The 21,101-nt window shown below is 39.8% G+C and overlaps 1 protein-coding gene across 8 annotated transcripts in view; it reads left to right on the forward strand.

Annotated features, from left to right (window-relative positions):
- szt2 (SZT2 subunit of KICSTOR complex) overlaps positions 1 to 21,101 on the forward strand; it is a 137,923-nt gene that overhangs the window by 55,900 nt on the left and 60,922 nt on the right. For all 8 annotated transcript variants that reach the window (XM_072390189.1, XM_072390193.1, XM_072390196.1 and 5 more), the window contains 5 exons: positions 5,553 to 5,667; positions 7,255 to 7,342; positions 10,031 to 10,149; positions 10,246 to 10,410; positions 12,915 to 12,999. In XM_072390189.1, coding sequence (XP_072246290.1) covers positions 5,553 to 5,667; positions 7,255 to 7,342; positions 10,031 to 10,149; positions 10,246 to 10,410; positions 12,915 to 12,999 — 572 coding nt within the window. The remainder of the gene's footprint in view (positions 1 to 5,552; positions 5,668 to 7,254; positions 7,343 to 10,030; positions 10,150 to 10,245; positions 10,411 to 12,914; positions 13,000 to 21,101) is intronic.

Consider the following 21,101-nt stretch of genomic DNA (forward strand, 5'->3'; position numbering starts at 1 on the left):
TTTTAGTGATCAAGGGCCAATGGTCATTGAGCCTACAACCAGAGCATTGGGGGGGGGCATTTGGATTGTTAGTGTCCTTGGGCAAGACACTCAGTGGGTCCACATGATGAGATTAACTGGATTATAGCTACAGTTGGGTTCTGCTCCTTATCTGAGGGTAATTATCCTTGGATATATGGCGGCGAATGAATCGAATCACTGGCACAAAGCATATCATACCCCGGTACGATAGGTGGCGCTGTACCCATTTCAGCTATCGCTAATAGAGCCACTTCCTGTTGACGTCTTCACCACCAACAACAACAAACTCAGGCATTCAGAAAGATGGCGAACGCAGAGCGAGATGAAGCTGCGTCCCCCTACATTTGTGATGAGCTGGTTATGGCACAGACGATGCACAACGGCGCATTCTCCATCGTGTTGTTTGTTTCTTTCTGACGGCGACAACAACAGTAATATCGTCTCCTTCGACTTCCAGGTGACAATCCCGGGAAAAAATCTCAAGCATGCGTAGAACGCTCGATCTGATCCACTGTCGTCTACGTGCACGTTCAGTGGGCTTTTGGATCGAGTTATCCCGGGGTCTTAATCCGATCGCGAGAAACCCGATCCGATTCTTTGTCAGATTAAGGTGTTTACATGAACTGAATGACTCAGTCTTATTGTAATTTAGCCATTAATCCGATCCGATGGCACTCATGTAACCGCACTGACTGAAGCCCACATTCCCTTCGATGTGTTTGTCAGTGTGTGAATGTGAGTGATAAGGAAAACAGCAGTTTACCTTACAGCAGCCTGTAACATTGTATAAACAAAGAAGTGCTGGATCCTAATTGCCCCTTGGGGATAAATAAAGTTTTTTCTGACACTGATTCTGTGTGTGTGTGTGTGTGTGTGTGTGTGTGTGTGTGTGTGCGCGCGTGCGCGAATGGATGAATGTGGCTTATACTTTGAGTGGTCAACTAAATAAAAAATAAATAATCCTCTTTTCTACCAATAAATGTTCACACCAAGATCAGCAATATTGATTAAAGTTGCTAATGGAAGCAAATCCAAATAGTGCTGCTGCTTTATTATTAACTGGAGCAGCCTTGTGATTGGAACTGAAAATAAATGTCTTTTACAATTAACGTTAGGGAGGAAACGTCAAGAATACTATAGTACCCAATTTTGTGTGTATGCATAATTCAATTTAAATTTTATTTATATAGCGCCAGATTACAACAATTGTCATGTCAAGGCACTTAAGTAATATAGTCCAATTCAAGCCAATTGGAATTCAATTCATTGTAATCATAATCCAATTAATTCATATCGAGCCAATTCAAAAATTAATATTCTAGCTAAGGAAACCAACAGATTGCACCGAAACTTGTCTTCAGTCCAATCTCCCGTCCTGAGCGTGCCTGTGGCGACTGTGGAAAGGAACGACTCCCTTTTAACAGGAAGAAACCTCTTGCAGAACCAGGCTCAGGAAGGGTGGCCATCCACCTCCGCCTCGACCAGCTGGGGTTTGAGAAGACAGAAAAGAGGGAAAAGAGGGGGGAAAACACCATAACACCATTCAAAGGATACCTGTTGGAACAGGGAAACACAAGTTAATAACCACAATAATGTCACATGTACATACAATCATTTGAGAAATTAAACGGGGAAAAAGAGAGCAAAGTGAGGAAAGGTGTGACAGATGAGGTCCCCCAGCAGTCTAAGCCTATAGCAGCTTAACTATGGGATGTTTCAGGATTACCTGAGCCATCCCTAACTATAAGCTTTATCAAAAAGGAAAGTTTTAAGCCTAATCTTAAAAGTGGAAAGGGTGTCTGCTTCCCGGACATTTACTGGCAGCTTATTCCACAGAGAGGGACCTGATAACTGAAGGCTCTGACTCCCATTCTACTTTTAGAAACTCAACTAAACACAACTAAACCTGCAGTTTGGGAGCGAAGTGCTCTGTTAGGAAAATATCTTACAATGAGATCTTTAAGATATGATGGAGCTTGGTCATTAAGAGCTTTATATGTGAGGAGAAGAATCTTAAATTCTATTCTGAATTTAACAGGGAGCCAATGAAGAGAAGCTGAAACTGGAGAAACATGATCTCTGCTGTTAGTTCTCATCAGAACTCTGGCTGCAGCATTGTGGATCAGCTGGAGGCTTTTCATTGAATATGTGGGACAGCCCAATAATAAGGAATTCAGTTCCTTTAATCCCAATAACATGTTCAAGTCTCTGTAACAGAATGCTGTGATCTATTGTATCAAATGCAGCACTGAGATCCAACAGGACAAGCACAGAAACAAGTCCGCTATCAGAGGCTAAGAGGAGATCATTGATAACTTTCACCAGTGCTGTTTCTGTGCTCTGATGCACTCTGAATCCTGACTGAAACTCTTCAAACAGATTATTTCTATGTAAATGATCACAAAGTTGAACTGCAACTATTTTTTCAAGAACTTTAGACAAAAAAGGGAGATTGGATATAGGTCCATAATTAGCAAACACTTCTGAATCAACAGTAGTTTTTTTAAGTAAAGGTTTAATTACAGCAACCTTAAAAGTCTGAGGTACATATCCTGTCAACAAAGACCGATTGATCAAATCCAATATGGAAGTGTCAATTAAGGGGAAAACCTCCTTGAACAGTCTGATTGGGATTGGATCTAAAATACAAGTTGATGGTTTAGAAGAGACTATTGCTGTTGTTAGCTCAGAGAGATCAACTGGGCAGAAGCCGTCTAAATACAAATCAGGTTCTAAAGATACTTCTAAAGCTGCTCTACTTGATGGTACATCAGTGATGATAGTGGGAAGGATTCCATTAATCTTCTCTCTGATAGAAACAATTTTATTTATAAAGAATCTCATGAAATCATCACTGCTGAGAGTTAAAGGAATACATGGCTCAACAGAGCTCGGACTCTTTGTCAGCCTGGCAACAGTGCTGAAAAGAAACCTGGGATTATTCTTATTCTCTTCTATCAATGATGAATAATAAGCAGTTCTAGCTTTACGAAGGGCTTTCTTATACGTTATTAAACTATCTTTCCAGACTAATTGAGACTCTTCTAAATTAGAGGAACGCCACTGTCTTCCCAGCTTTCTTACAGTCTGCTTTAAAGCAGCTGTGAATTATACCAAGGAGCCAACCTCTTCTGACTGATTACCTTCCTTTTCAGAGGGGCAACATTGTCCAGTGTTTTACGCATTGAAGCTATAGTGCTGTCAAGAAGAGAGTCAAGTTCTACTGGAGTAAAATTTAGGTAGCCGTCCTCTGTCATATCTGCACATGGCAGTGAAGAAAAGGATGATGAAATCAACTCTTTAAATCTGGTTACAACATTCTCTGATAGACACCTTCTATATGTAGAATTCTTCTCAGAAACCGTGTAGTCAAGTAATGTAAATTCAAAAGTTATTAAAAAATGGTCAGACAAGACAGGGTTATGAGGGAACACTGTTAACTGTTCACTCTCAATGCCATAAGTCAGCACAAGGTCAAGGGTATGATTAAAGCAGTGAGTAGGTCTGTGAACACTTTGAGAAAATCCAATAGTCTAATATAGAATTAAAGTTAATATTTAGGCTACATGAATATTAAAGTCACCCACTACAATGACTTTATCTGTACTCAGCACTAACTGGGATTAAAAACTCTGAGAATTCAGACAGAAACTCAGAATAAGGGCCAGGTGGACGATACACAACAACAAACTCAAGAGGTTTTTGTGATTTCCACTTTGGGTGGGAAAAACTGAGAATCAGAGATTCAAAAGAGCTAAAACTAATCTTGGGTCTAGGACTGATTAGTAACCCTGATCTGAAGATAGCTGCCACTCCTCCTCCTCTGCCTGTGGTTGGAGGAACGTGAACATTTAAATAGTCAGAGGGAGTTGATTCATTAATGCTAACATGATCCTCCTGCTGCAGCCAGGTTTCTGTAAGACAAAATATATCAATATGATGATCACAGATCAAATCATTCACTAACAGAGACTTCAAAAGGAGAGATCTAATATTCAGCAAACCACATTTAATAGTTTGATGTTTTTGTTCAGTTAAAGTTTCTGTTTTAAATTTTTTTTGCACAAGAGGATTTGCTCCTTTTGTGTTTTTTGATTGGGGGGGGCAGCATCAGGTGGGAAGCTGCAGAGAAGTGTGTAAGACTACAACTCTGCATCCTGGTCTCAACCCTGGGTTGTCATGTTTTTGGATGACTAATAAATTCGTCCATATTTCTAGAAATGAAAGCCGCTCCTTCCAAAGTGGGATGGATGCCGTCTCTCCTCATCAGACCAGGTTTTCTCCAGAAAGATTGCCAATTATCTATGTAGCCCACATTGTTTGCTGGACACCATCTAGACAACCAGTGATTGAATGAGGACATACGGCTAAACATGTCATCACTGGTCAGATTTGGCAGGGGTCCAGAGAAAACTACGGTGTCCGACATTGTTTTGGCAAAATTACACACGATGCAACATTAATTTTAGTGACCTCCGATTGGCATAACCGGGTGTCATTACCACCGACGTGAATAACTATTTTACTGTATTTACGCTTATCCTTAGCCAGCAGTTTTAAATAGGATTCTATGTCGCCCGCTCTTGCCCCTGGAATACATTTGATTATGGTTCAGGTGTAATTTGAATAATTTTTGAATAGCAAAGGCACTTTCCTGACCCGCTTCGCCATCATCTTTGATTGCATAATCTTTTTCTGATTGTGGACACATGCTTTCTCATCAACTTTTTGTAGGTGCAAAAATTTTATCTACTGCTACCCTGTTTTAGCTTCTACTCCTTGTACTATTCTGACTGGTCAGATGATTGGTGAAAAATAGTTCAAAACTAGGGTGCTGAGCAGCTACGTATTCTTTGTTTGAGGTGTGCCAACGTAGCCTCTTGGCATGCATCCAAAACGTTCTTCTAAAGAGTTCTCTCTTCTCCTCTTGACTTGAGAATGCATTGCATTTCTTTAGCGAGGAGAACACCTCATCCTAGCTGTCAGTCATAAATAAGACATGCCTAAAGGGGGGTCTAATCACTGGCTCCTGTTCCAAAGGCTAGTTATAGGTTGGCAGAAAAGAGTATGTACTAGCAACTCTTCCTTGCACACACAGTTGCTGCAATGTTCCCTTTAACTCTTTATGCTTTAAGGGATCCCAATATTGGGATCCTTAAAGCATTTCCAGACTGCTACTTTACTCTGGAAAAAAAACAAACAGATTTTATAACCAGTGTCATTTGGCAAAATCACTATTCAAGTAACTTAAAGAGGTCTGTGCGGTGAATTCAGCTGTGCTTGCATGCAGATTGAGCTCCCACAGAAAAGATGAGAAGTGGCAGAATGCCACAGCATTGTGGTGTCAGACATACTTCAGTCAGTGACTTGTTTCCTCTACCGTGCATGGGAACCTCTACAATTATGGTGTCTCAGTTGAATGACCAAGTTCAGGTGTAGCTGTTGCTTGACTCAGCTGTTTGCTGAATTCCTAGTTCAATGTGCTCATGATGGCAACCTCCAAACACGCGCCTTGTGTTCCTTTTTTTCAGACTCTGTGAAACTTCACTAACAGGCAAATATTCAGATGTGGATGGAAATCTTTACATGACTCGATCCATTGGGCTTACCAGGAGTCAGGAGCCTTTCTTTTCTGAGGACATTATGGTAAGCAATTTGATGCAGTGTACTGCCAATTGGACTGAAACCGAGACCATTTTCATCATAGTTAAAGGCACATGCACATTTAGTAGATGGTTTCACCCCAAAAAATAAGACTGTCTCAACAATCTTAATAGGGACTCAATAGTATTTGGGAATGGGTTAGAATTCTAGTGGGCCTTGAAGCTTTTTTTTCTTTGTTGTATGGCTGAAGCTTTGTGGAAGATTTATGGTGATGCACCATAAATCCTTTAAATGTACATGCTTCTTCTGTAATAGTTTTTCATTACCCAACATAAAAGCACGGTCTACCACTTTTCTAGTATTTGTGTTGACCTTGTTTATTAAAAATGTTTGACTGTATGAATGAAGAATCATACATTTAGTTTATAATTCTCCATTCATTGCATTCTGTATTTACTGAGGTAATACTGTGTTACACTACACTACTTTTAAACAAACTTGTATTACCCATGGAAATTAAACTACACTATTTATTTATTGTTTTTTATTAGAAAGCAGGCGCAAATGAACATGTAGTATAAGCATATATACATACATACATACATGTACCAAGGCATTAACCAAGAAATAAATCACAAAATCAACAAAAAAAGAAATAACAGCAATAAATATACATAATCACACATACATACAACTCCAACCATTAGTCAATATTCATATCATTACTATGTACAGTTTGCAGATGGGAATCGTAACTAAAACAACAAAAGATAAATGAAAAATAACACAGAACACCTGCATATTTTATAGCCCCTTGACCCTAACCCATCCCACAGATCTTTCTCTCAATTTCACAACATGCTGGATATTTCAGATAAATACCTAAAAATGCAAAATAATAATAAAAAGTTAAATCATAGCTCGAGCTACATCGAGTGCCTCCTTCCTAGCTTTAAGCGAACACTGGCCTACTCCATTCATCTTGGCAATAGAGAGCTCCAGAGATAACATCTCTATTAAAGAGTACATCCATCGGTGCATAGAAAGTGAATGCGGTGGTTGCCAACTAACCACCAACATCTTTTTAGCGACTGTACTTGAAGAAAACCACAGAAACCTTTGCATATGGTTAAAGTTTTGCCTGGAATCATCATTTAAAAGCATACATTTTGGAGAGAAATCAATCTCTAAGCAGAGAGATTTTTTACTATTTGTTGCCAGAAAATTTGAACTGCTGGACACTCCAACATGATATGCAAGAAAGTCCCTATTTGATTAAAGTCACATAGATTACAATTTGGAGAAGAAGATAATTTAATCATGAAGCACCACTTTGGTGTTAAATGACTACGATATAGGACGTTGAGATTGGTTAATTTATTATTTAGATTCAAACTCTAGGCCAGCCTATAGATGATTCAGAGCAGTCTTTATTCCACACATTTGTTATCATTAAAGGGGTCTGCATATGTTCCAACAAATTGTTATAAATTGCGGAGACGTGCCCTTTAGTTAGCCCCGATATTTTCTTAAATAAATCCATTATTGGATGATTAATAGGTTTCCTGTCAACCAATATACCTGCTACCCTTCTTCCACATTTTTGACATATTAATTGTATCTCCTCAGGGCTCCAGGTCATCTTTGGAGGGCTCTCGACCGGTTGGACAAGTAGACAAACACATCCTGCTTCTCGTGCATGGAGTGGGAAATGCAGGTTAGTTCTGCAAAATATGAAAGGCTAAGAATGAATAAAATTACATAATGTTAGTGGAGATGGCCTTGAATCCCAGCTAATTACAATAACTATGAATAATTTTGCCTGCTACCAATTATTGATTATGTCTTGGTCTGAACAGTGGGTTCAGCAGCTGACATTGCACAGCCTGGCCCCTACCGTATTATGCGCAGTACCACCTACTGTCACATTCCCTGCAGTGTACGTTTCTGGTGTGTTGGAACACACCAGTTGGATTTGAATTGGGGAAAAAACAGGAAAAAAACATTTCTGTTGCTAAGGCATTACCATGCTAGAAATCAGTAATTATTATTCTGATGTATAGTATTGGCCACTCCATGAGAAAGTCACCTTATTGTGGTGTAAAAGGTTTGTGTGGCCTTTTGATCCTATGAGCTATGTTGTCAGAGGAAGTTTGTTTCTAGTAGGGTCTCCCAAAGAAAATTGACCTTGCTCAGAAACCCTTAATATTTTAGGTACCAGGGCCTAGAGAGACTTGATTGGGAGTGCCTGGTGGTTGTGTCTTTGGCCATGGGGTCTGGTTGGGCACAGAGGGACATATAGGGAGAAATGGCCTTCTCGATATGGACCCAGTTGGTATTTTGTTGTTGAATTCATGTGCTGGTAGTAGTTTGTCCATAACAAACATGAAGTTTAAGCAAAGGGGTTTTCATAAGTGCACTTGGCTCTATAACACCCTTTGTTGCACGTTGATGAATAATTTTAAATGAGATCATCAGATCTGCAGCCATATGTCTTTAGCTTTGAGTGTTGAAGACACATGGCTGGTGAGGGGAGGAGCTGAACTAACCACCTTGGATTGAACTGGATCAGGGAAGGATGTTTAACAGGCTCCGTGTACTCAAGCATGCTTGTATGATGCTGCGTCTGTAAAGTGGTTGGTTCTTGTTGTGGCAACAATCCCCAAACCCATTGTTGACAAATGAAGAGAAGGTACCTCTTAACCTAAGGGTTTAGTCTTGCAGAGCTTGGTTGGCTTTTAAAGCTCTGGGAGCAGCCAGCAGGTACACACAGGCCAAGCGGAATATGGCTTAGGCAGTTGATAAAGCAAAACCTTGGGTGAGTGAAGTGTCTGAGGAGTTGGAACATGATTTTTAGTCAGCCTTTGGGAAACTTTAGATAACCTGGGCAGGGGTAGTGGTGCCTCACCAACACTGTTTACAGTCGGAATGTAGTACTACAACTCAAGATAAAGTCTGGTGGTGGAAGAAAAAGTTTTTAAGGAATCTCCCAAACTTCCATCTATTCTATCCATGACCTGAAAGGACAGAATTTTCGGCATAACTAAGGCTTACAGGTTCATGGGATTTCCAGTTCAGGTGAGTCAGGACTTCGTCTTTGTTCTTGTCAGATGACGTGGAACAAACAAACAATGAATTCCATTGTCGACTGTTGTTGCCAGACGTGTTTTTCCAACAGAGTGAGGCATCGCATTTAATTACAATCTCTGCCGAGAGTCGCAAATGGACAATAGCGTCTCACGGTAACGTACACTACACAGAAATGGCGGCGTCCAACACATTAGTTAGGCATACCAAAACTTCTAAATTTTGGGAGCATTTCAGCCTGGATACGGCGAATAAAAAGATTACTTGCAAAGTCTGTAAAGCAGACCTTGCGTATGATGGCTGCACCCCGGTGATGCACGAACATTTAAAGAGAAAGCACGTCGGGCAGTTGAACGAAACGGAGCCTCGGTAAGATTCAAGTAACATTCAAGCCAATACTTTTTGACTTTGATGTACATTGTACATTTTATAAGCGTTTTTTCGCTTTAAAGGAGAGCTTTAACATTACGCCTGACAAATATTTCTAAATTAAATGCATTCAGTCCAAAGAAGAGAGCCACCATGGACCCCTTTCTGCAAAAGAAGCAGATGTGCACCCACAACAGGCGACTGCCCCCACTGAGTCAGTATAATAACTTGTTTTAGATAGAACATTTTTATTTACTTTTTGTATGAATCAGCAGCAAAGTTGAATAAAAGATGCATTTTTCTTTGAAGTTCCCATCTTTCTTGTGTTTATTATCATTTGCCATTTAATTAAAGCAACTTCATGCTAACTTTAAGTTAAAATCAATAATTATCCGATTAGTCGATGAATCGTTTGAATAGTTGGTGACTCGTCGACTATTAAAATAGTCGTTAGTTGCAGCCCTAATGCAGAGACTTCCACCACCAATGGGGCAGTTTGCTGATGAGTGTGAAAAAGCCATAATTAGAGGCTTGTGATACCCACTTGGAAAAGAGTGGATTGGCACACTAGTTTGGGAGTGAGTTGTTGCCTCAGTTAGAGGGGTTTATGTGTCTTGGGTTATTGTTTGCGAGACTGGGTAGGTCGGAGTGGTAATTTGATGGCATCTGTATAAATGTAGATTTTATATCAGTTTGTTGATGTGAAGAGAGAGCTAAGGCAAAAGGTGAAGTTGTCAATTTAACATTGATCTACATTCCAACCTTCACCTATGATCACAAGCTGTGGGTAGTGCCCGTAAGAATGACATTACACATTGATAGTTCTGACAGTGTCACCACACAGTTTGTCAACACAGAGGCACACAAATATTTTATGAGGAGCATTTAATAAGACAACCTGTAACTTTTTCGGTTGTCTCTTATTGGGCCCTTTTAACCATTTATTCAGGTCCAGAGATCACAGATGAGCTGGTGAAGGTGCTGCGTAAGCGTCTGGATGAGACTACCCTGGACATCATCACTGTAATGCTTGTTAGGAACTGCAAATTGACACCAGCTGATGTGGAGGTAAACTGTTGTTTTTCTCATCTGTTAGTTCTAATGTGGGCGTGGCAGTTTAAGATTTCTAAAAGCTGCGTCTTTTTCTGTCGGTGTGTTCTTTAGTTCATCCAGCCATCGGGATCTCCAGCCACAGAGGTGATGACCTTCAGCCTTCCGCAGTATTGTCTTCCCTGGCTGCCGGCTGTGGCTCACTACCTCAGGCAGAACCTCCTCATCTTCCTGCATGTACCCAAGTACACTGACAGCAACACAGCACACCACTTCAAGGTACAGCTCCGACTGACTTCTGTCAGATTGAAGTTGTTCGATGTGTTGCAGCTGTGACATGTAACCCTCTTAAGATTGGTTATAAATCCTCTGAGAAGAAAATAATATAAATTCAGTGATACAGAAAAATTGAAGCTATAATGTTTGTTCATTTGGGGAAAAAAAAAAAAAAACTTTTTTAGAAAAAAGATTATTCATTTTAAATTTAAATTTTAAAAAGTGTAGCAATATTTATATCAGTTTGAATGAAGTTTAAATTTTTCAAATTTAAGGTTATAAATTTTCAGGTATTTTAGGTTCAAAAACGTTTTTTTTCACCCAAAAATAATCATTTTTAAAAGGACCAACTGGCACCAGCATGACAGGCAATGCCAAATTAGAACCACTTGATGAGTCTATGATGGTCAGGGTAGATTAGAGCTAACCAGGTGGTCAGCAGTCAAAGTTGAACATCAGCAGGGCGACCTGGGAAGACACCATGTTGAATTAAACTACTGTGTGCAATACTTTGTGGGTGTGGGAAATGTCCACTATTAAATACTATTTTATTTGGAAAGTGGTTGCCATAAAATGTATAAAGTTTATAGAAAATAAGTAGCACTGAAAGCATGGCAATGTGGTGACCATTTTTACTGCTAGTTTAGCTGCCACTGCTGGTTGGGAGCTAACTTAAGTAGCCAGCAGGTAGCATGTTACTGACCGTTGGTCACAATAGATTTCTAAGATGGCAGCATTAGACCACAAGTTAAATAGCTTACTCACTTTTAAACAATATTCACAAAAGAGTTGTACTCTGAAATGCTGTCTTCTGTTTTCACAGTTTATTTTCTCTACTGGTTTATTCCCCAACTGAGCAGGATTAGCCTGTTATATTACCGTATTTTTCGGGCTATAAAGCGCAGCGGGTTATAAGCCGCAATATCAATGATTGACTGCTAACGGGTCTATTTTCATACATAAAGCGCACCGTGTTATAAGGCGCAGTAAATGAAACAAAAGTCAGATAAGTCAAACTTTATTCAACTCACTTGTTGTACTGCACGACTGATAGCGTTGAGTTTGAAATCCACTTCGTAATCATGTCTCTTAACAGGAGCTATTTTTGGGACAGCGGGTATAGAAAATGAATGAATGAATGCACACACCTTAATGTTGACGCACAGATCGTATTACTCTGCGAGGCTCGTGACTACGGTGGCCGTAATGCTCAATCCATCAAGCAGTGCAGCTTCGCAGCTTACCAAGGCCGTGCTAAAACATTTTGACAGATTTTTGAGCGCTGTGTACCACATAAAATCGGTTGTAGGTCAGAAAGCACAACCAGGATTGTGGCGCACTGCATTTTAAGGCGCACTGTCGACTTTTGAGAAAATGAAAGGATTTTAAGTGCGCCTTATGGTCCAAAAAATATGGTACACAATGCAGTCCAGCAAAAGGCCATGATGGCTTCCATCTCATCCATGGATGACTTGTAATAGCACTAACTCACATGTAACACTAGTAACTATGTTGCTAGCTCTTAAAGGTGGTGAAAGTGTGTAATGAAACACTAAAGCTGTCAAAAGGGGTGGTGCAAAGGACTCAATTGCTGGACACACACACAATGGGATATGGCAAAGAGTGTTTCTTTTTAGTGTTGCTTGAAAGCGAGAGCGCCGCAGGATTTGTCAGCGTGAACGTAGCAGGCACACCGGAGTTAATTCATACAACGCAGATTAACAATCAGGCGATGAGTGGAAGGAGCATCCAGGTTAAGTACTGTAGTAGATGAATGGTGATGATCAGGTGTGCAGGAGAAACTGAGGCAGCCATGCCTGCTTCTGGGAGGGTACATAGAGTTGGTGCTCCCGCCCACAGACACACAAGACAGAGGGAGGAAAGAGCAGGAAAAAAAGATAAGGTAGAAGGAGGGTCAGCACCTAAGAGAGCAAGGGGACCATAACAAAAGCAAGCATTCATATTCTGTCATTTCTCAAATGACCTTGTGTGATAAGCTGACATTTAGAAATAAGCCTTGTGACTAGTGTTGTTTCTGGCGGCCTGTTTTAATTTTTGTCTTTGTGTCAAGCTGTCATTTCAGTTTTTATTAGTTTTAGTCACGTTCATACTCTTTTTAGTCTTGTCAAGTTTCAGTCGACTAAAAGTCTGAGCAATGATGACATTTTAGTCTAGTTTTAGTCGAAAATTGTATTTTTTTAGTCATGCAATTCTTTTTAACCCAGTCAATATGGTAGAACTACCACTACCATACTATAACACTACTTGTGACCCAAAAATACCTGCTGAAGCCATGACAGTTTGATACATTTTGCACTACAAACGGCTCCTTTTGAAGTGATCTAAATGAAAAATGCCCACATTTTAAATGTGAGTGGTTCCGAGCTCTGCAGAAGTAAGGCAGAGACTAAAGTCATTTTGACAATTGTGATGGATGAAATAAATGCTGACCTAGGTTGTTTCAGCTTCCAGGGTTTGAGTCACTCTCTTTTTTTTTGTTTCTGTAGCACTACTTTCATTTGAGCAGTGATTTGGCTGATGGGGAAATCTACCTCTACAATAAACCGGGAGGCCAGGGAACAGGCGGCAAAGGTAATGGCATCCCTGTAGTGCCTTCATTCATGTGTATGTGCATGTGTTTTAGGCACACATCACCACGTTGAGTGAATGTTCTAAGCCCTAACTTTAACTAGGTATAAACAGTGATGCTGTATGTGAGGAGAAACGGATCCGGTAACCTGCTGTAATTAGGTTTTTAACATTGTAAGATGCTTTGCATTTTTCTCTGTTTTTCAGACTTGCAGTTGTGCTTGTTGTACCCCACAATATAAAATCCACCAAAGTATCATTTTTGTAAACTTGTTCAAAGAACGTTTGTGATGTGAACAGGTGATGGTGCTCACTAAACGCAGGTGTTTCAGTTGAAAATATTGATGCGTTCAGCAGTGCTCGCTCATCAGGTGAGCTGACAAATAGGCATCACCTCAACATAACTTTCAACCGAACTACACAGGAAGGGAGCCAACACGTTGAATGCTAGTTATTCCATGACCGTGTGCCGGCTGTAATGTTGCTAATCGACCCTCATGTCCATCTGAGAAACAGGTTCCAGCTGGCTTCGCTCCCTGACACATGACACAAGAGGAGTTCCCGTGTTTAAGGACAGGTGGACAGACGCATATGAACAAAAGAAAGAGAGGTGCCTGCGGGAAAAAAAAGAATTATGGGACAGATGCAGTATCATCATGTGTGTTAGAAATTTTGCAAATCTACACACTATCCTCCAGTTTATAACAGGAACTCGCTTTCTTCTCGTGCTTTAGTGAGTTTTCTCTCTTTGGTTTCCTCCCACGGCCCTCCTTATACAGTGTGAGCATGCATGGTAGTGTTGCTTTGGGATGGACCAATGACCCTCCCAGGCTGTATTCTGCATCTACATGTGTTTCACATTTTACCTCTAATGTTAGATATGTTGTCAGTGTTTGCTTTGAGCACATCTGGAAAACCATCAGGTTTCAGTGTATAGATTTCCATCGGCTCCACTCTCCTATTGTTTAGATGCTGATTTGTAGGGTTTGGTCTTATCTTATCTTATTTTAACTTCTTGATTGATGTTGATTAAACATCAACTAACTGACAGAAAATCAAATGTTGGCATTTTAAGCCTCGATGCAGTGTTCATTCAGTGTCCAGCAGTAAAATGATTGAATCCACTGTTATTTTTAAACTGACCCAAACATCAATGCTTTTAACCAGAACTCCATGTTGAATTAACAACTCACATAATTCTAAGCTGAGGCAGTATTTTTGTAGAAGCTATAAAAGCTTACATTGTGACACCAATGAGGGTTTGCAGTTAAGCTAAAATAAGTAATAGGCTATGTGTTGTGTCACCATGGGAACCCTGCATTAATTTGGTGAGATGGGATGGGCTATCCATGGGTTTTTTTTAATACATTTTTTACTCAGTTTGCTTTTGTTCACAGGTGATATTGGATCTAACATGGATTAGGAAAGCTACACACTATAGCAGAGAATCTTTTATCAACAAATTCATTTGACTTTGATTTGGTCAGTAACTTCAAAGATGTCCACTTTATTGTGGGACAGTGTCAGAGCTAAACTTATATTACAGTATCAAGTTAAAAGTTGAAGAACTTTCTGTGCAGCTGTCATGCGGCTGTGGTTCAGGAGGTAGAGCAGTCATCTGTCAATCAGGGGGTCTGTGGTTTGATCTCTGGATTCCTGAGTCCACCTGATGAAGTTTACCAGGGCGTGTGTGTGTTTTTTTGTCAGTGAGTAAATGTGGCTTTGTACAAAATGAGTACAATATAAATTTACTATACTAGTACTATATAGATTCAGGGATTTTACCAACCTCAGTCTATTTACATTTAGCTTACGAATTAATAGAAATAACAATTTAGCATTCCTCTCTTGCCTCAACTCAAGCAACTGTTCAATTGAATTCAATTCAGTTCAATTGTATTCATATAGTGCCAAATTACGACAATTGTCATCTCAAGGCACTTAAATAATATAGTCCAATTCAAGCCAATTGGAATTCAATTCATTGTAATCATAATCCAATTAATTCATATAGAGCCAATTCAAAAACAATATCCCAGCTAAGGAAACCAACAGATTGCACTGAAACTTGTCTTCAGTCCAATCTCCCGTCCTGAGCGTGCCTGAGGCGACTGGAAAGGAACGACTCCCTTTTAACAGGAAGAAACCTCTGGCAGAACCAGACTCAGGGAGGGTGGCCATCCACCTCCACCAGCTGGGGTTTGAGAAGACAGAAAAGAGGGGGAAAAAAACACCATAACACCATTCAAAGGATACCTCTTGGAACAGGGAAACACAAGTTAATAACCACAATAATGTCACATGTACATAATATCATTTGAGAAATTAAACAGGGGGAAAAAGAGAGCAAAGTGAGGAAAGGTGTGACAGATGAGGTCCCCCAGCAGTCTAAGCCTATAGCAGCTTAACTATGGGATGTTTCAGGATTACCTGAGCCATCCCTAACTATAAGCTCTATCAAAAAGGAAAGTTTTAGGCCTAATCTTAAAAGTGGAAAGGGTGTCTGCTTCCCGGACATTTACTGGCAGCTTATTCCACAAGAGAGGGGCCTGATAACTGAAGGCTCTACCTCCCATTCTACTTTTAGAAACTCTGGGAACAACAAGTAAACCTGCAGTTTGAGAGCGAAGTGCTCTGTTAGGAAAATATCTTACAATGAGATCTTTAAGATAGGATGGAGCTCGGTCATTAAGAGCTTTATATGTGAGGAGAAGAATCTTAAATTCTATTCTGAATTTAACAGGGAGCCAATGAAGAGAAGCTAAAACTGGAGAAACATGATCTCTCCTGTTAGTTCTCATCAGAACTCTGGCTGCAGCATTTTGGATCAGCTGGAGGCTTTTCAGAGAATATGTGGGACAGCCCAATAATAAAGAATTACAGTAGTCCAATCCTGAAGTAACAAATGCATGAACTTGTTTCTCTGCATCACTCTGAGACAGGATGTTCCTGATTTTAGCAATATTACGAAGGTGAAAGAAGGCAGTCCTAGAAACCAGTTTTATATGTGCGTCAAATGATAAATTCTGGTCAGAAATAACTCCAAGGTTCCTCAGTGTAGAACTAGAAGCCAAGGAAATACCATCTAGAGTAACTATATAACTAGACAATTTCTCCCTGAAGCGCTCAGGTCCAAAGAGAACAACTTCAGTTTTGTCTGAATTTAAAAGCAGACAGTTCTGAGTCATCCAGGTCTTTATGTCTTTAAGACAGGCTTGTAGTCTGACCAACCTATTGGTTTCATCTGGTTTCATAGATAAGTACAGCTGAGTATGATCAGCATAACAATGGAAATTTTTGCCATGCTGTCTGATAATGTTACCTAATGGAAGCATGTACAACGTAAAAATAATTGGTCCAAGCACAGAACCCTGAGGAACTCCATGACTTACTCCGATGTGTGAGGAAGATTCTTCATTTACAAAAACAAACTGGAATCTATCAGATAAATATGACTTAAACCAGCATAATGCAGTTCCTTTAATCCCAATAACATGTTCAAGTCTCTGTAACAGAATACTGTGATCGATTGTATCAAATGTAGCACTGAGATCCAACAGGACAAGCACAGAAACAAGTCCACTACAATGAAGAGGCTAAGAGGAGATCATTGGTAACTTTCACCAGTGCTGTTTCTGTGCTATGTTGCACTCTGAATCCTGACTGAAACTCTCCAAACAGATTATTTCTATGTAAATTATCACAAAGTTGAACTGCACCTATTTTTTCAAGAACTTTAGACAGAATAGGGAGATTGGATATAGGTCGATAATTAGCCAACACTTCTGAATCAAGAGTAGGTTTTTTTAAGTAAAGGTTTAATTACAGCAACCTTAAAAGTCTGAGGTACATATCCTATCAACAAAGACCGATTGATCAAATCCAATATGGAAGTGTCAATTAAGGGGAAAACCTCCTTGAACAGTCTGGTTGGGATTGGGTCTAAAATACAAGTTGATGGTTTAGAAGAGACTATTGCTGTTGTTAGTTCAGAGAGGTCAACTGGGCAGAAGCCATCTAAATACAAATCAGGTTCTAAAGATACTTCTAAAGCTGCTCTACTTGATGAAACATCAGTGATAATAGTGGGAAGGATTCCATCAATCTTCTCTCTGATAGAAACAATTTTATTGATAAAGAATCTCATGGATTCATCACTGCTGAGAGTTAAAGGAATACATGGCTCAACAGAGCTCGGACTCTTTGTCAGCCTGGCAACAGTGCTGAAAAGAAACCTGGGATTATTATTATTCTCTTCTATCAATGATGAATAATAAGCAGTTCTAGCTTTACGAAGTGCTTTCTTATACGTTATTAAACTATCTTTCCAGACTAATTGAGACTCTTCTAAATTAGAGGAACGCCACTGTCTCTCCAGCTTTCTTGCAGGCTGCTTTAAAGAACGCAGCTGTGAATTATACCAAGGAGCCAACCTCTTCTGACTGATTACCTTCCTTTTCAGAGGGGCAACATTGTCCAGTGTTGTACGCATTGAAGCTATAGTGCTGTCAACAAGAGAGTCAAGTTCTACTGGAGTAAAATTTAGGTAGCCGTCCTCTGTCATATCTGCACATGGCAGTGAAGAAAAGGATGATGGTTCAATGATTATTTTTAGAATCTTCACTCCGCTATATTCACACAACTGCTCAGCGAATTTAGTGTCAGGAGATTAGCGTATTAGTACAGAAGAAGTGTCAAGTGAAGTGTAAAATGCCCATTTTTGTTCACAGATAGGGCCTTAAGAGGAAAAATTACAACCTCTGTCATAAAAACCCATAATGGTAGATTGAAACATTAGATCTTGTCGAACTAGCTAACACAAAGAAAGGCTGGTTGTATGAAACTAGCTTTAGCTGCACGTCCCTCTGGACTCATCAAACAGCACATCTGAGTCTTAACAGTCTGACCAGTACTGACCTCCAAAGTAGCTGTTGTGCCACAAATCCTCTACATACTAAATATGTGATTTTAATTTTTAATTTTTTTTCAAAAACGCTTTTCTGTCTCATCTAAACAACTATAAAACAATAAAGTTGTTAACAATTTTGCACAGTGTTGCTAAGAATATTAGACATGACTTATTTTCAGTAAAAGAAGGATTCCTGCTTTCATACGCAACTCTCTCACTTTGCTTTACAGTTCATAGGGCAAAGGGAGGAAACCATTATTGGAAGCTGATCTCTCTTAAGTAACTGGTGAGGATTGACATAGAAGAGGACAATGAGACACACACAGATATTGACAACAATGCACACAGGCTCCAACTACAGATATCCTGTCAAGATTTTTATCAGTGGGCTTCAGTAGACCAGTGCTCTCCAACTGTTTGCAGCTTACTGGTGTTACATTAGATAAGACAAATGGTATTAGTAGATCCCTAATATTGATCTCTGGGTCTCTCTAATGTTGGACCAGGTACCATGTCGGAGCTGGTTCAGCAACTCTTCCCACCTTCTCAGTTTAAAGGTACCATCATGTGTCGTCTTCTGCCTGCTTCAAAACCAATAATGCCCGTTGTGTTGACTGACATCCATGCTGCTGCTGGCCCCATGTGTGCTGCTCCTGGCCTTTTTTTCCATCATGCCTTTTCTTTGCAGTACTGTTCCAGCTTCCCATAAGGCTTCCTTCAACAAGTACTTTATGATGATGATAGTTTGTTATTATTGTCAGAAAGCTGTATTAATCTTTCGGTTGTCTTTATATTTGGCATGGATCTCTGAGGTGCATGAAGTGTGTTACTGGTGTCAGAGCCAGGATTCCTCTGCTGTCAAACTTACTCACCTTGCTTCAAAGAACACGACACAACCACAAGAGATATTTACAGCCCAGATCCAAAAATTTGATGTACTGTGTAAAATATAAGTGTTAATGTAATGTATGATTTAAATGTGATGATTTGCAAATTCCATAAAAAAAAAGTGTATAACTACCATCTAACTAATTTATTTAGAATGTGCCACATCATAGTCACGGGAAGTTGCAGCAGCTGAGATCATATTGAGTGTACTCAGTGTTATTGACCCATTTCCCAGCAAAACATAGATTTTTGTGAAATCTTTGTACTCTGGTTTAGAAGCTGTTCTGCTTGAATGATTTCTTGTTGCACCTCGGATACTTTTTAACACGTATTGTGATCACTTACCATGCAAATTCAATCCAGTTCATTTATTAGGTGCCAAATCACAACAAATATCATCTCAAGGCACTTCAATAATAGATTACCCCAGAACTTCTCTTCAGTCCAGTCTCCCGTCCTGAGTGTACCTGAGGCAACTGTGGAAAGGAACGACTCCCTTTTAACAGAAAGAAACCTCTGGCCGAACCAGACTCAGGAAGGGTGGCCATCCGCCTCCACCAGCTGGGGTTTGAGAAGACAGAAAAGAGACCGCATTGTGAATCAGCTGGGGAATTTTCAGAGAATATGTGGGACAGTCCAATAATAAGGAATTACAATAGTCCAATCTTGAAGTAACAAATGCATGAACTAGTTTCTCTGCATCACCCTGAGACAGGATGTTCCTGATTTTAACAATATTACGAAGGTGAAAGAAGGCAGTCCAAGAAACCAGTTTTATTTGTGCGTCAAATGATAAATTCTGGTCAAAAATAACTCCAAGGTTCCTCACTGTAGAACTAGAAGCCAAGGAAAGCCAAGAGCAAAGTGAGGAAAGGTGTGACAGATGAGGTCCCCCAGCAGTCTAAGCCTATAGCAGCTTAACTATGGGATGTTTCAGGATTACCTGAGCCATCCCTAACTATAAGCTCTATCAAAAAGGAAAGTTTTAGGCCTAATCTTAAAAGTGGAACGGGTGTCTGCTTCCCGGACATTTACTGGCAGCTTATTCCACAGAGAGGGACCTGATAACTGAAGGCTCTGCCTCCCATTCTACTTTTAGAAACTCTGGGAACAACAAGTAAACCTGCAGTTTGGGAGCAAAGTGCTCTGTTAGGAAAATATCTTACAATGAGATCTTTAAGATATGATGGAGCTCGGTCAGTAAGAGCTTTATATGTGAGGAGAAGAATCTTAAATTCTATTCTGAATTTAGCAGGGAGCCAATGAAGAGAAGCTAAAACTGGAGAAACATGATCTCTCCTGTTCGTTCTCATCAGAACTCTGGCTGCAGCATTTTGGATCAGCTGGAGGCTTTTCAGAGAATATGTGGGACAGCCCAATAATAAAGAATTACAGTAGTCCAATCCTGAAGTAACAAATGCATGAACTAGTTTCTCTGCATCACTCTGAGACAGGATGTTCCGGATTTTAGCAATATTACGAAGGTGAAAGAAGGCAGTACTACAAACCAGTTTTATATGTGCGTCAAATGATAAATTCTGGTCAAAAATAACTCCAAGGTTCCTCACTGTAGAACTAGAAGCCAAGGAAATACCATCTAGAGTAACTATATAACTAGACAATTTCTCCCTGAAGCGCTCAGGTCCAAAGAGAACAACTTCAGTTTTGTCTGAATTTAAAAGCAGACAGTTCTGAGTCATCAAAAAGAATCGGTCCAAGCACAGAACCCTGAGGAACTCCATGACTTACTCCAATGTGTGAGGAAGATTCTTCATTTACAAGAACAAGCTGCAATCTATCAGATAAATATGACTTAAACCAGCCTAATGCAGTTCCTTTAATCCCAATAACATGTTCAAGTCTCTGTAACAGAATGCTGTGATCGATCGTATAAAATGCAGCACTGAGATCCAACAGGACAAGTACAGAAACAAGTCCGCTATCAGAGGCTAAGAGGAGATCATTGGTAACTTTCCCAGTGCTGTTTCTGTGCTATGTTGCACTCTGAATCCTGACTGAAACTCCTCAAACAGATTATTTCTATGTAAATGATCACAAAGTTGAACTGCAACTATTTTTTCAAGAACTTTAGACAAAAAAGGGAGATTGGATATAGGTCGATAATTAGCTAACACTTCTGAATCAAGAGTAGGTTTTTTAAGTAAAGGTTTAATTACAGCAACCTTAAAAGTCTGAGGTACATATCCTGTCAACAAAGACCGATTGATCAAATCCAATATGGAAGTGTCAATTAAGGGGAAAACCTCCTTGAACAGTCTGGTTGGGATTGAAATGAAAAGTTGTTTAC

Source organism: Leuresthes tenuis, unplaced genomic scaffold (genome assembly GCF_036924035.1).
Source record: "Leuresthes tenuis unplaced genomic scaffold, fLeuTen1.0.hap1 SCAF_7, whole genome shotgun sequence".
In the NCBI taxonomy this organism is placed as follows: domain Eukaryota; kingdom Metazoa; phylum Chordata; class Actinopteri; order Atheriniformes; family Atherinopsidae; genus Leuresthes; species Leuresthes tenuis.